Here is a 15,653-nt window from a genome sequence, read left to right as displayed (position 1 = left end):
TAAGTATATGGAGGGAAATGCATCTGATTCTCCTAAATTAGTGATAAAAGTGCCAGTGTAAAAACCATGCAAGTTACTGAATATAAAATCTGTTCAAATCATTTGTGTATATTCTTAAAATTTAATTATACTATCAATTATTAAATATTTCCAATTTTAAAGTATTTACATTGAATCGAAACAAAACATTTCCTTTACCTGGATCTTTTAGATTTGATGCACAGTAACTAAAATAATGACTATTGTTTTAATACCCTTAGTTGCTGCCTTTTATGAGGGTATCACGAAGTTTTAAAATGTATTTTTTTAAGGTTAGCCTTTAACTAGTTTAGTTTGCAATTGGTTAGTGTATATTTTGTGTAGTTGTGTTCATAAGTTTGCTTCTGTATTTTTTAAGAGCTCTTGAAAGCTTGGCTTTTGCTGTTTCTCATCACTTAATATCTTTGTATGGAACCCAAGTAATTTATTCATTAATATGAAATGTTGATATTATGTGACTCAGATCTTGGGTTTTAACATTTCTAGCATGAGTTAAACTATGATATAATGTACTGATGAAATTTAATTGAACTATCCTTGACTAGAAACACTGATGTTTTAAATGTTGGTGTTTTTCCTAGTTTTAGAAATCCTGGTATAAAAAGAGTGTAATCACACCACATAAATTTTCTTTAGATGATGTGCGGAAGAAACTGATTGAGAGAATTCAGGAGTAACTGTGGGGAGAAACATTTTGATCACTGATATGCCTTAGAACTACCAAATTAATTACATTGAAGGTAGTCAAATAAAATAGATCACCCACCACAGTCACTGCATAGAAAGTGGTTAAGTTTGACATAAGACATGTTGGATGTTATAATAACAAATATTGTACTAATTTAGTCTCTCAGGAAAATAAATTATTTTGTTGAAAATATTTCGTTTTATTTTTTACATTTGTATTAGTTTCTAACTTGAAGAGTCACTCATGTCAGAAAACCAAATTTAATTTAACTGATAAAAACTGGTGCTAAATTTTCAATTTCATTACAATTAACACATAAGTAAAAATGTTGGTAGATAAATCAATACCATTCAGATACCTTTGCATCTAACCTTACCTCCTTCAAGATGAAACTTCTGCTCCCACTTTATGCTGATCCAGGCAAACTAGGGTAAAAATTCTGGGGAAGCTTTGACATGACAGTGGTCAAAATGAAACATTAGTCAATTAACAAAAACCAAACATAAAAATTATTTGAAATTTCGTTTATCATGTCACCCTGTAGATAATTCTCAAATTAGTTGGTTGTCCCTTTCTAATGGATGGCTCTTATGCATTGTACTTCTGAATTAACAACCTATGAAAACCTTATAAACTTAGTATCACACAAGACTTGTAGTGAAACTGATAAAACTGATGCTCCCATCATTTCTAACCCAAAAGAATTTGGCATATACTCAATTTAAACAAAAAAATAGAAAAAGCGACATAGACACATGGAACAGACTGTCAAACCTCAGAGGGAAGGTGGGGAAGGGTAGGTGAGTGGGAAGAGATCAACCAAAGAACTTGTATGCATATATGCATAACCCATGGACACAGACAATAGGGTGGTGAAGGCCTGGGGTAGGGGGTAGGGACAGGCTAGAAGAGGTCAATGAGGGAAAAGGGGGGACATATGAATATTTTCAATAAAGATTTTTTATTTTTTTTAAATATATATATTTTTTAAATATATTTTATTAATATTTTACAGAGAGGAAGGGAGAGGGATAGAGAGCTAGAAACATCGATGAGAGAGAAACATCGATCAGCTGCCTCCTACATACCTCCCACTGGGGATGTGCCCGCAACCAAGGTACATGCCCTTGACCGGAATCGAACCCGGTACCCTTCAGTCCGCAGGCCGACGCTCTATCCACTGAGCCAAACCGGTTTTGGCTATAAAGATTTTTTAAAAATAGAAAACGCACTTTTTATAAAGGTGGTTGAAAACTACCTTGAATTATATCAGTGTTCTTCCCATTTGAATGGGAATTAATATTACGATTGAAATCCCAAATGTGGCTTTAAAGTATCAATCATACCATGTGATATTGTTTAAAAGTTGTCCTTTGCAATAATGAACATTTTAGACGTAAAGATTTATTAGCTCTTGAGTTAAATGAATAAACTTAAAGCCTAATGAACTAAAAAAAGAAAAAATAAAAATAAAAGCTTAATGAGCTGATCTTTTTTCTGTTTAAACATTAGTTCAAGTGTACACTTAACATACATTGAGCCAAAAGACATTAACGGGTTCCAAAAATTGCCAGCGCTGGGGCTCTAATCAAAAACCATGGAAGAGCCCTGACCAGTTTGGCTCAGTGGATAGAGCATCGGCCTGCAGACTGAAGGATACCGGGTTCGATTCCAGTCAAGGGCATGTACCTTGGTTGCGGGCACATCCCCGGTGGCAGGTGTGCAGGAGGCAGCTGATCGATGTTTCTCTCTCATCGATGTTTCTAACTCTCTATCCCTCTCCCTCCCTTTCTGTAAAAATCAATAAAATATATTAAAAAAAAAAAAAAAACCATGGAAGATTCTGCTTAATTCCACACAAAGAACCCAAAGAGCAACATGCCATAGTCTAAATGGGCTTGTGCCATACCACTTTAAAAGAGTAGATATGAGCTAGCAAACGACAAAAAGACTGGCCATGCTAATGCATACATAATAACATCCCAGAAGAAAGAATTAACTGCTGTTATAGCAGATTGAAACAAGTACCCTTCAGGGGTCCATGGATATAACCCAACACTGCTTTAGAGACCCAATCAAGGTGAGAATCAACCAAAAATAAGAATTTACTAAATTAAAATACTCTCATACGCTATCTGTAGACACAGGCTATTGCTACTGTCACATAAAGCTCTAAGATTACAACAATACTTCAAAGCCAATTTACTGACTTTCCAAAACACAAGGTAATCTTTCTGATCTCCCAATACCCAACCTCACAGAAAGGAAAACTGAGGCAGAGAATTTATGGATTTCAGGAAGTTCTACTTGTAGAAGAAGTTATTAGGGCTAAGCATAAGGTAAAATTCAACACATTCCTAAGCACAGAATTCATCTCCATAGGTAGCTGAAAAGAATCAGAATAAATCAGAAGACACTGCTTTAAATAAAATTTATTTTTTAAAAAGGTTATTATTTTTTTTAATTTTGCGAATGCCACGGTTATAGAAGTGTATAATGGTAACACATCTTTTCCTTAACCATGCTTCTTTTAACCTTCTGCACAAAGGTAAAAACTTTTGTTAATCTCAATGGTATAAAACAGAGGTCAGCAAACTTTTTCTCTGAAGGTTCAGATAGTAAATATTTTAGGCTTTACAAGCCACATAAGGTCTCTGTCATATATTCTTTATCAACCCTTTAAAAACAAAATCCATTGTTAGCTTGCACCATACAAAAACAGACTAGGCCAACTTTGTCTTGCAGGCAATAATTTGCTGACCCCTGGTATAAAATATCTACTGTTTTGTTGGAGAAATTGTTCTCTTCAGACTTCTTGACAATCTTGCCTGAAGGAGAAAGGCCTGATTTAAAATTGAATGTAATTTGTGACAAAAGTAGAAATAGAGAGTTCCTGCTCACTTTTGACTCTCCCAAGCAATTTTACCACTCACTCATTCAATTAATTTGTTGAGCACCTACTATGTACACTCTTAAATATCTGTGTGTTAATAGAGATTTCCAGTGTTTCTTCCTGAAAAGGCAGTTCCTCTAAACCAGTAATTATCAGGTCTTTATACTCATGTTTTAGGGCAAATCAGGACTAAAATCTCTACTAGCAATCAAGAGGAATCTAGCTAACAATGATATTCTTGCACACAATACTGACACACCCTTCTTAAAATCACAACCTAGGAAAATTATAACTATTGTTACTTTAAAAAGATACTTCCTTTCCTCCCATAGGGTAAATTTGTATTTTAATTCTCAAATCTAGAACATCCATCAAATAATTTCTTCTCATTTTCCTAGTTTGTTGCCATGCAACATAAGGTCTGACTTCATTAGCTTTCTATTTGAGTCTTAATATATTTAGGAGTGAATAGTACTTCTGAAGCAAATTACACTCCCACATTTCATCTCAGGGAAGGAGTGGTCATGATTCTGCTCCTTCAGGATAAAAACTGTAACTGTCAACTTTCTGAATATTCCTGCTGTTTAACCAAGGTGAGGGAAGACTTTTAAAAGTGGCCAAAAGGAGCACAGGACTTCGGTACTAAAATATAAAGGTTGCCCCCACTCCAGATCTTTGGTACTGATATCAACTACAACAATCTGAATACTCACACCACAGAAACATGGCACATTTTGTAATTAGAAGTGTTTGTGATTTTCCTTTTGACCATGTAAACAAAAGGGGAAATGCCTTGAGAAACCACTCTGCATGTTCTCTCATTTCTCTTAAATTACACATGTGCACAACCAGTTCTCCCTTTGATCAGTTCACGAGGAGAAAGAATAGAGTTGACCAAGGTTATCGCTTTCGTTCCCCTTTTTGTGTCCTTTTCTTTTCCTTTTCCTTGCGCTCCTGCTTGGCTAATTTGTCCTTCTCCCTCTGCAGCTTGTCCTGTTCCTTCTTCCTTTGGGACTCATCTCGAAGCGAGTCTCGCTCCAGTTTTCGGGCATTGAGGACATCTTCCACATTGGTATTTCGGAACAGAACTACAATGAGTTAAGGCAGTGGTCAGCAAACTCATTAGTCAACAGAGCGGCAAACCGCGGCTCGCATGTGGCTCGCGAGCCGCGGTTTGCCAACCACTGAGTTAAGGCATGAGGGTAGAGGTCACACAGGCCCAGCTACTGCTCTCTCTCTTCATTCTTGCTGTTTACTCTATATGCTGAGTCTTGAATACTTTCTACCTATTCCCAGTTGTTTGTTTGTTTTTTTAACATATTTTATTGATTTTTCCCAGAGAGGAAGGGAGAGGGATAGAGAGTTAGAAACATCGATGAGAGAGAAACATCGATCAGCTGCCTCCTGCACACTCCCCACTGGGGATGTGCCCGCAACCAAGGTATATGCCCTTGACCAGAATCAAACCTGGTACCCTTGAGTCCGCAGGCCGACACTCTATCCACTGAGCCAAACCGGCTAGGGCAGTTGTTTGTTTGCTTTTTCTTAATTCTTTTGTTTATCTTTGGTCTAATGGGAAATCCTATAACTATCATTACAAAAGTTAAAAACTAACCCTCAGAATAAAAATCTATTTCAGACTTATCTAAATCTAAATATTTTATGAAAATAAAATTTTATTCTAGAATAAGTACCTATATCATTCAATGGCAGGATACTGTTGTAATACCTATGCTAGTTTTAGTGAACAGGGTATTAATATAAATGGCAAAATATGTACTTGGCACTGTTAAAATGCTTGAAGAGTAAAATAAGTTGTTTAATCTTATTATATCAATTTGTTTTCCTAGACCACTAAAGCATTAATGAAACCATGTTCTATTAACTACAAACTCTGAATTTATAAAATAGTAAGTTTAGCCACAGTTAGAAAATACCCAGCCAAAAACTTTACCTTTCATTTCTTATGAATTTAAAAACATAACCTGTTACTACCAGACAAGCTCCTCTCTACTCTTAAAACATAACTTTCCTGCCCTAACCAGTGTGGATCCATGTTTAGAGTGTTGGCCCATACACTGAAGGATCTTGGGTTCGATTCCCAGTCAAGGGCACGTACCTAGGCTGCAGGTTCAATCCCTAGCCCTGGTGGGGGCACATGCAGGAGGCAACCAACTGATGTGTCTCTCTCACATCAATTTTCTCTCTCTCTCCTCCTCTCTCTGTCTACCCCCCACTTCTTTCCACTCTCTCTAAAATCAATGGAGAAAATATCCTTGGGTGAGGGTTAACCAAAAAAAAACAAAACTTTTTCTGCTTTAGTGCTTTAAAGTAAATGTCTCCTTAAAATACCCAGGTCCCCCAGATAATCCACCATATTTCTCACCTTTATGAAGGGGGATTTCTAAATCCACGTTCTCTGGGAAGCTTCTCATAAGTGATTCTGCTCTTAGGGACTTTCCTTAGCACATATGTCTCAATCTGTCCATATTGGGTTGGGGAAAGTAGGTTAACAATTGTAATACTAATAAATAATAATACAAGAATAAACTGTCCCAGCCAATATAGCTCAGTGGTTGAGCCTGGACCCGTGCCCCAAGAGGTCACCGGTTCAATTCCTGGTCAGGGCACATTCCTGGGTTTCCAGCTCTATCCCCAGCAGGGGGCATGCAGAAGGCAGCCAATCAATGTTTCTCTCTCATCAACGTTTCTGTCTCACTCTCCCTTCCTCTCTCTCTAAAAATTAATAAAAATGTATTTTAAAATAAATAAATAAACTCTGGCCATGGCCGGTGTGGCTCAGTTGGTTGAAGCATCATCCCATAACCAAAAGGTCTTGGGTTCAATTCCTGGTCATGGCATATACCGGTTGTAGGTTCAATCCCAGATTGAGGGACATACAGGAGGCAACTGGTCAATGTTTCTCTCTCACATTGATGTTTCTTTCCCTCCCTTCCTCTCTAAAATCAATAAAAACATACCCATGGGTGAGGATTAAAAAAAAGAATAAACTCTGTGTTTTGAGTACTCACAACTGTAAAGCTACTTTTGCCCACCCATGTTTTTAGCTTAAAAGCATTTGGTATTTATGCTCTCTTTCCAACAAATAAGATCTTTGAGGACAAAGATCAAAACTTCAATGTTATTTTAACTGCTTCCACAGTGCTGGGAAACCAGTGCTATATCCAGAGAGTACAGATTTTGATTTTCCCTTAGAAATCCTCCCTCTAAGCTAACCCCTCACAGTACATGTTAACATGTCTTCTTTGGGGCAAGTTCTTGCTAAATTGACCACTTAGAGCTGTACTAGAAATGGGGCTCACAATGCTGACCTGACATGAGTGCCCCCAGCAATGACAGCAAAATAAAAATTGAACCTCAAGAGGCATCTGTGGAGAAGCACATGGGTATGGACACAGAGAAGGATACGTTTGTCAGAACCGATGTTCATTGTGGTGGCACCTGAATCATCCTTCTCATCTGCTTCGGTAAGTGATGTTAAGGAAAATCGGATGGAAAACAAAGGTTAGCACATCCCAGCCCAACATGAGAAAACATTCAATAAACTGATGGGTAGGAAAGGCACAGTGAATGGAAGGACACTGTCGGGGATGTGGTAGTAACTCAGGGGAGTCATCTTTAGAAGTCTCAACTTAGGGAGGATTGTTCAGAGCTTCCATAAGATCCTTCTCTTGGAGGCTGAAGAGAAACTTAAGCTGGTGTGGGTGACTGCCACATCACCTGGAAGCCAGAGGATGAAGAGATGACCTCTAAAACAGTGCTCAAAACTCCCTGGAAGCTTGGTAGGAATACACATTCTCGGACCTGATTCCAAGAAAAATCATGAGGAAAAACTAGAAGAGAAGTTGGCCCAAAAGAGCCTAAGAATTCTTTCCTAAACTCATGCTTAGGTGGCTGACATTTCTGGTATGATGTCCACTCCATTCAAGAGGGCTCAGTAAACAAGCTTTTCCTACACAAATGTCAAAGTCACAGGGAGCCAAATCTGCTCCTACCAGCAACACTTCCTTTTCATGCAGTAGCTATTCAAATCCCAGGTTTCTCCTGGTGTTACTCGGGGGTTCAGTCTCACTTTCAACTATGTGGTCACTGGAATTTTTTGTTTAAGATTCAAATGAAACTGCTCCAGCCGAAACCGGTTTGGCTCGGTGGATAGAGCATCGGCCTGCGGACTGAGGGGTCCCGGGTTGGATTCCGGTCAAGGGCATGTACCTTGGTTGCGGGCACATCCCCAGTAGGGGGTGTGCAGGAGGCAGCTGATCGATGTTTCTCTCTCATCGATGTTTCTGACTCTCTATCTCTCTCCCTTCCTCTCTGTAAAAAATAAATAAAATATATTAAAAAAAAAAAAAATGAAACTGCTCCAAATTTGGGAATCCTTTACCCCAAAATATCCAGGTTCTAGTCCTGGTTTTACCACTAACTACATGAATGTCTCTGATCAGCCATCCATCTGTTGGGCATCAGTTTCCTTATCAACTGTGAAAGAAATCCTATCTAATAAAGACGGAATATGCAAATTGACCATAACTCCTCGACAAAATTGGTGGCGCCCACAGCCAATAAGGAGGGGATATGCAAATTGACGCAACAAGGTGAGAGGTGGAAGGCAGCTCTGGCCAGAGCGAAGGCAGAAAGTACTCTGGCCAGAGAGAAGGCGGTGCCGGCAGCCAGGGGAAGGAAGGCCTATTCTTGCACGAATCGTCATGTATCGGGCCTCTAGTAAAGACTATAAAGTGATGTGTAACTTTCTGTGCAGTAAGTTACATGGTACTGCACAGAGAAGTAAAGAACCACAGCTATATCTTATTTTCTAATAACACAATATAAATGGTCCATTACTAAGGCATTATTTGTTTTACACTGAAGTTTTCAGAAACATACTTAACTATGTGATAAAATATGTAAGTCTGGTGTCAGCTATTCCAACTTCATTCCTCACACCCACACAAGGCCACAGATCACGGCCATTTCAGAGAAAATTAAGCTACAGAGGGGGATTGGCAGCCTCCCAAAGCTCATAATAAACCAGCAAATGCTTCTGGTTTGAGCCACAGGAAATGGTGCTGAGACTCCAAAAAGGATATTCTTCTTCATCTGTCACATCAGCATACTGGGCCAGGAGGGCAGCTTTCCTCTGCTTCTCCTCTTCTGACACCATCCTGGGCTTTACCACAATCTGTGCCTGTTTCTCAATTAGGGTAGCAATGGCCTGTACCTCGTCTGGGAGGTGGTGGAAGGGGAGAGAGGGACAACAAGGTTGTATGTGAGAAAAAACAAGCTCACCGAGCCACTAGTCCACCCAGGTAGTGCTTGGAGTAAAGGCAATGGCATCTGCTGACTCCTTAGAGCCCTGGGGTTCAAAGGAGGTGTCGATGAGAAAGGCAAGGAAAGGCCATGCAGGCCAGGCTTTAGGTCTTGTATCTGTCTTCAATCAGAGCAGCCCTGCTTTTACTTGTTTTCTATATTGAAGTTCTGCTGCTTTAAAAAAAAAGAGGTTGAAAAGCACTACATTAAAACCATAGGAAATTAAGCCTCTAAACATGCATCTTTCTCCCCTCTCAACCCAGAAACCTCAGAAGGATCTAGAATCAACTTAAGCTCGTCCCTTCCAGGATGATAATTATGCCAGGTGAGGTTCTTGGATTATTTTAAATGAAAATCAACTGTTATGTTCTCCATTCTCAAAGAAGGAGGAATGGGTATCAAGTAGTGGTTCTCATGCTTGGCTACATATTAGAATCATCTGGGTGGAACTGGAGAGCCTTATGCTAAGCGAAACAAGCCACTCGGAGAAAGATAAATATCACATGATCTCACTCATATGTGGGATATAATGATGAACGAAAATATATCCAGAGACAAATGGTGGAGGGGAGTGGCGGTTAAAGAGCAACCAAAGGACTTGTGGACTTATATGCATGCATATTAGCATAACCAATGGACACAGACACTGGGGTGGTGGGGGCTTGCCCTTGGGGGTGGGAATGGCTGGAGGGGGGGCGTCAATCGGGGGAAAAGGAGACATATGTAAAACTTTAGACAATAAAAAAAAAAAAAAAAAGAATCATCTGGGGAAACTTTTAAAAAAATACCAACACGTGAGACTCAACACCAAAGATGTTTATATAATTGGTTCATGGTGTGGAGCAGGCACCAGCATTTTTAAAAGTAAATCAAGTGATGCTAAAATACAGCCAAGACTGAGAACTACTAGTGTAGAGAGTTTAGAATAGATTCTCTTTACTAGTAAGTTTGGCTTTAATTATTTGAGTTTTCTGCATCCTAATGCTAAGTAAATTCACTCACTTCTTTTTTCATTTTAAAGGGTTAAGGGTTTAGCTGAATAAAGCAAAAGACCAATTATAATTTGTGTTATGAAATGAGAATATAAAAAAGGTGATCCTATGCCTGCAATGCAAATCCGTAAGGGGCAGTGGAAAGAGAATTAAAAAGAAAAAAAGAATAAACTACAATGAAGATAACTGTGGTCAGCTGAAGTGAAAAATTAGGAAAGGGAAAAGGGAACCAATATTCAGTTAAAAAGTTAAAGCGGTTTGCCAGGTTAAACTACCTTAGGGAAAATGAGTCTTCAATGGAGAAAACTAAAAACTCTCTCCCTGACAGCTGTATAGTAAAGGTTATTGGAAAACGCAATAGAGGCTAGACATCAGAACTACCTTCTTTTTTCACTTTGGTGACAACATTCTGAGTTTCTGACCATCGTTCCACAATCTCCTTGCATATGTTAAGAAGGGAATCTTCTTCCTGGGTGGAAAAGTAGACGGATTAATTAATTTCCTAGAGAACCCTCAACCTGAACAAAGCCTATGCAGAGGGCACAGCTGGTGATGAGAAGAAACCACGAAGAGGGTTTGGGAACCACAGAACAGAGTATGTTTCTCTTTCGAGGCTCTGGATGCAGAAGTAATCCTGTGTGTGAGTCCCAGAATCCACACCTGCCAGGTCAAGGGTGCCCACTTCATCCTGCCAAGACCCAGAGGAAAGGATTCCCACCAGCTCAGGGCAGTCTTCCTCGTGCTTTTGGAGCAAAAACCTGTTGCCTAAGTCAAAACCTTTCTCCTCTGTGAAATCTTCTTTGGCCAATATATCCAACTCAGTACCTTCTCCAAGGTTTATTACTTTCATGCCAAGAGACTGTTAATAGTCTAAGGCAAATTCATGCCTGTCTTTACCAGCAGACATACAGCTCCAAATAATGACACCACGAAGATCAAGAAGTTGGTACCAGTGGGTACCCAAGTTACTTCAACTTCTTTTTCACAGAGTCTTTAGAAACTTCCCAGCTGGAAATAAAAACTAACTTAAATTGCTTACCCCCTACTCCTTCCCTCTACAACCTATAATGTCAGGGTCCAAGAAAAGAATTTATTCTACTGTGTTGTATTTCCACTGAACTTATGAGCTGCATCACAAGCTGTGTTAAGGCTTTCCCAAAAATAAGTCAGTCTCACCAGAGCATGCTCTGGGGCCCTTGCCAGAAGGTCCCGGGACAGCTGCTTTAGTGTTATATTTCAACCATGTACCTAATCCATACACTACCCTTTCACCAAGTAAGTGTTAGTAGAGATGAAGGCAGCAGAAATGATCAGGAAAAGCAGACAATTTGGTGACTACTTAAACAGAGCTTAAAGCACACACTTCTGAATTCTTGAATCTGCCTCTAAGAGGCTACATGCCAAGTTTATCTTTCTTTTTTAAAACTCTGATCTTTTATTCCAACTCCAACTCACTCCCCCACCCCACCCCCAAAAACAATAATGAATATTGCATTTGTAAATTTATAAAGGATAAAGCACAATATTTGTTTCAGTTTTGCCTAGGCATGAAAAGACCGCTACCGCGAGCTTACCTTTTTTGGACTCCTACCTCCAAAATAGGAACCGAGACAGGCTTTTGTCATGGGACAGTCCTGGGCACTGCCTCTTAAAGGACAGACACCCCAGAGCACTTTTTTCCTCCCCACAGACCCTCTGCACACTGTCAACGGATGGGAATGAAACTGGTCGTTAGGCGTTTATGGTAAAACTCCGATTTAGGCATTTCAACGCCTTCCGAATACTCACCCACAGGCATCCGAGAGAGCCTTGTCCCCAGGAATAAGGGAAAGCCATTCCTCTCTCTAAGGACCTATAACCTTCCTGGTTCCCCAAACCCTGGATAGGGAATAGCCCCCTTCCCCGAACTCAAGAAGAGTATTCCTCTCCCAGGTAACACCCACCAATCCTCTGGGATACTGGGTAGGGGAACGGGGATACAAAGTACCGACAGGGGCTGGCCAGAAATGAGTTGGGGCTTCTCACCAGGAAAGCAGAGAGGATACCCTGCAGAGCGTCCAGCTTCTCTTCTTCCTCCTCCTCCTGCAGCACACCCAGGATGTAGGCGCCGTAAACAGCTCGGTCCACTCCCAGCGACTCCAATCGTCCATCTAGCCAGGATCCGAAACAGCAGCCCTCACCATTGCCTTGGCCGGAGGCAGGTGCGTCCACTTCACTGGGCGCCGCCATCTTGGGGTCAGGGTCCTGCCAACCCCTAGGGCGCCTACCGCAGTGCCTGACGGGCCGCGCCGCGGGCGCACTGCGCATGCTCACAAAGGAAACTCACGCTCCTGCGTCTGGAGCTTAGAACCCCGTAGTTTCATAGTGACTCGCCTGGGCGTTTTGTAACTTCTAAATAGAGCGCACCTTGGCGAACAGTGTCGGGTGGTCTCTCCAGAACCCTGGCAGGTGGGTGTTCTTAACAGACTTTTTCACCTTTGGGGAAGTTCAGAGAGATTCAGTATCTTGGCCAAAGTCAAGCAGCTTATAACTAAACAGGATGGAACTCAACTTCGATTCCAGCGCTTCGGCCCACCTCACACTCCCACGCAGCTTTCAAGCAGGAACCTGCTGACTGTGTCCAGAATACCCACCTTTCCAAGCTGCTTCCCTAACAATACTCAGATTTCAGGAAACCTTCCTGATTCCGTGCCACCTGTTTTAAGACCACCACTCCAGTGTGTTGGGATTGCTTCTCTGCACTTAACATGGTGTATTTACCGCAGACCCCGACATATGGTGGGTGCTCAATAAATGAACAGGTAACCTCAAGTCATTTCTGTCAGTCATTCAACACTTTATCCTTTGCCAGACACTGTGCTAAGAGCTTTGGATGCATTATCTCTTGTAGTCCGTCCTTCCAACAACCCTGAGGAGATGCTTTCATTGTCCACTAATTGAAGATAAGGAAACTGAGACACAGAGTCACAACCACAGGAAATCTCACCAGAGACAAGAGCTTGAGAACAGCAGCCAGAGCCCTGCTGACTCTGCAAAACACCGGGCTCTGGGCTGAAGTGAATTACCCCAGAACCTGGGTTGGCTTTCCCTGAACTACTGGCAGGTCACTGACCTGACTCCTTTATTGAGTGAATGATTCCCCACAGCATGTTACTGCTCTTAGGCACTGAGAATATTAAAATGAATGTCACAAAGTCTCTGCTCTCAAAGGATCTCCAATCCAGTGGGAATAGACATGTTCAAACTAATAATGACAATATAGTGAGATAAATATGTTAATGGAGCTTTTTCTAATGGAGGTTGCAGTATGATGCCTGGGAGAAGATTAGATTAAATTTGCCTGTTGGAATAGGGTTGAAAGCTGTGAAAGTGGGGAGTCCAGAAAGCTTGCTAGTGGAGATGGGACTTACACTTTTTGAAGAATATGAGTTCTTTAGACAAAAAGACTGGAAGAGAAAAGAAACAGATCCATATACAGGAAGCTGTGTTCAAAGATTTTTTTAGGTGGCCTCCAGAGAATCATGCATGGCTTGGGCAACAGAGTTCAGATAGAAGATGTTCAGGGGATGGCAAGGAAAAAAAAGGGAGGGGCTCGTCTACCTCGCAAAGGGCCTCTTGAGAGAGTTCTCTACTGGTATTATCATTGTTATAATATAAATAGACATGGAACCCTACAACTCAGTAGAAATATAGGAGGGAGCATTTAATTTCTTGCTTCCTGGCATTGTTAGTTTTGGCTCAAATAAACTCTTAGAAAAATTCTCTAATCAAAGAAAGAAAAGACAAGAATTACAGGATAGGGTGAAATTAGCCCCATGACTTCTTGTGCTTAGAGTTAGAATGTGACAGTAATAGAGTTAGAAGCCAGAGTCAGACCCCAAAGACTTGCTCCTGTTTCAAGTCTTCAAACTACTAATGCGGTGGCTGTCTCACAGGTGGGGCTTGTCAGTTGACAGGCCTGAGAACCATCACAGCACAAGGATCATAGCTGAGGTCAGGTCATAGCCCCCACAACCATAAAAGTTGCAAAAAATTTTAGTTGTTTTTTTTTTACTCTTTATTTTGAAATAATTACAGACTCACTGGAAGCTGCAAAAAGAGTACATAGAGGCCTGTGCACGTTCACCTAGTTTTCCTCAGTGGTAATATCTTACATAACTATAGTTCAATATCAGAATCAGGACATTGACATTGCTACAATGCACAAAGGTTTTTTGAAGGCATCACAGGCTTCTCACAAACCTAAGTGAAGGCTCTCCAGCCCCTGCATTTAAAAAAAATCCTCATTGGCTATTTTATTACAAAAGTAATTGCTCAGTGGTTCAAACATTTTCATACAACTGGACAAATGACAGAACGCTTACAGAAAAATCAAAATGGCTTTTTACACTATAAAAAAGGTGCTGTCGCATTTATAATTTTTAAAATATGCAAATTAACTTCTGATGAGATACTATGTTTGCTTCTTAGCTCAAAATTTTATAGGGAAAATGTTGGAACAGGAAGTAAATTGATACAATCCTGTTGGAGAGCAATTTGAAAAGACCCAGCATTTCTACCTCTGTGAATTTATTATAACACATATGTCTGTGCGGAATGATATATTTATAAGGATATTCATTGCAGTGATGCTTATTATAGTGAAAGGACAGAAACAGTCTACATTCTATCTATAGGAGACTGGCTCAAAAAGCCACAGAAAGTACATATTGTGAGGTTATAAAAATGGAGGAACTCCTTATGTACTGCTGCATAACAAAATGTAAAATACATTGTTAAGGAAAAAAGTGAGCTTCAGAACAGTATGTAATTTCTGCTGCCATTTGTATTTCAAAAGATGAGGCAAGGTGGGGGAGATACATATATTTATGTGTCCTCGAATGTGCATAAAATATCTCTGGAAAGATACACTAGGGATGTGAAGGTGATTGTCACTGAAGAGGAGAACTCAGGGAGACTAGTTTTAAAACATTTTGTTTTAAAATTATGAGCTGTTTATTTACCTTGCATTTTGTTTTAAAGAAATAAAACCTACTTGAAACCTTTCCTCCAATCTCATTTTCTCCTCTCTCTCCCTGGAGGTGAATTTGGTGTTTATCTTTCTCTTGAATATTTTGAAATATAATACATATTGTACATATGTAATACATATTACAACATATGTATATGTATGTATTCATCTATGTGTATGTATCCATAAGCAATATCTCACACTGTTTTGCATGTTGGACTTTTCATTCTGCAGTATGCTTTCTTTTCCACTTAATATTATTTAAAATATTTACCCATGTTGATACACATGTAGCTCTTATCCATTCATTTAAACCACTTGTTATATTCCATTGCTAAGTTCCATTTGATCCTTCCCTCTGCTGATGGACATTTAAGTTTTTCCCCAGTTTTCTAAACAGTGCTTTAATTCACATTCTTATGTGTTTCCTTGCCACCTAATCTTAGCAGTAAAAACATTTTCACCATACTGCCCTAACGTATGAATATGCATTTGTGAATTACATATGTGGACCAATATAGCACATTAGTATTCCATCATTAGGCATACAGAAAGATAACTATACAAAGAGCAATTAAAAAGAGAAGTAAGCCCAGCCGGCGTGGCTTAGTGGTTGAGCATCAACCTATGAACCAGGAGGTCACGGTTGGATTCTCGGTCAGGGCACAGGCCCTGCTTTCTGACTGGATCCCCAGTAAGGGT

The 15,653-nt window shown here is 40.1% G+C and overlaps 1 protein-coding gene across 1 annotated transcript; it reads right to left on the bottom strand.

Annotated features, from left to right (window-relative positions):
• Window positions 1-3,144: 3,144 nt before the first annotated feature.
• Window positions 3,145-12,200, bottom strand: CCDC43 (coiled-coil domain containing 43). The gene is made up of 5 exons (XM_080682578.1): window positions 11,966-12,200; window positions 10,322-10,409; window positions 8,729-8,864; window positions 7,050-7,108; window positions 3,145-4,708 (listed from the first exon to the last, which is right to left on the bottom strand). The coding sequence occupies exons 1-5, from the start codon at window positions 12,167-12,169 to the stop codon at window positions 4,521-4,523; spliced, it is 675 nt and encodes a 224-aa protein (XP_080538704.1). The 5' UTR covers window positions 12,170-12,200; the 3' UTR covers window positions 3,145-4,520.
• Window positions 12,201-15,653: the final 3,453 nt, after the last annotated feature.

This window comes from Plecotus auritus (genome assembly GCF_963455305.1).
Source record: "Plecotus auritus genome assembly, chromosome: 7".
Classification (NCBI taxonomy): domain Eukaryota; kingdom Metazoa; phylum Chordata; class Mammalia; order Chiroptera; family Vespertilionidae; genus Plecotus; species Plecotus auritus.
Note: the sequence above shows the minus strand (reverse complement) of the source record. Positions and strands in the feature narration are given on the sequence as shown.

Excerpts from the sequence above, each read along its gene's own strand:
- CCDC43 (XM_080682578.1), bottom strand. The coding sequence starts at position 12,169 with ATGGCGGCGCCCAGTGAAGTGGACGCACCTGCCTCCGGCCAAGGCAAT. Across the intron at positions 8,865-10,321 it reads CACCAAAGTGAAAAAAGAAG|ACGAGGTACAGGCCATTGCT; the intron begins GTAGTTCTGATG and ends ACCACCTCCCAG. Across the intron at positions 7,109-8,728 it reads GATGTGACAGATGAAGAAGA|CGAAGCAGATGAGAAGGATG; the intron begins ATATCCTTTTTG and ends AACATCACTTAC.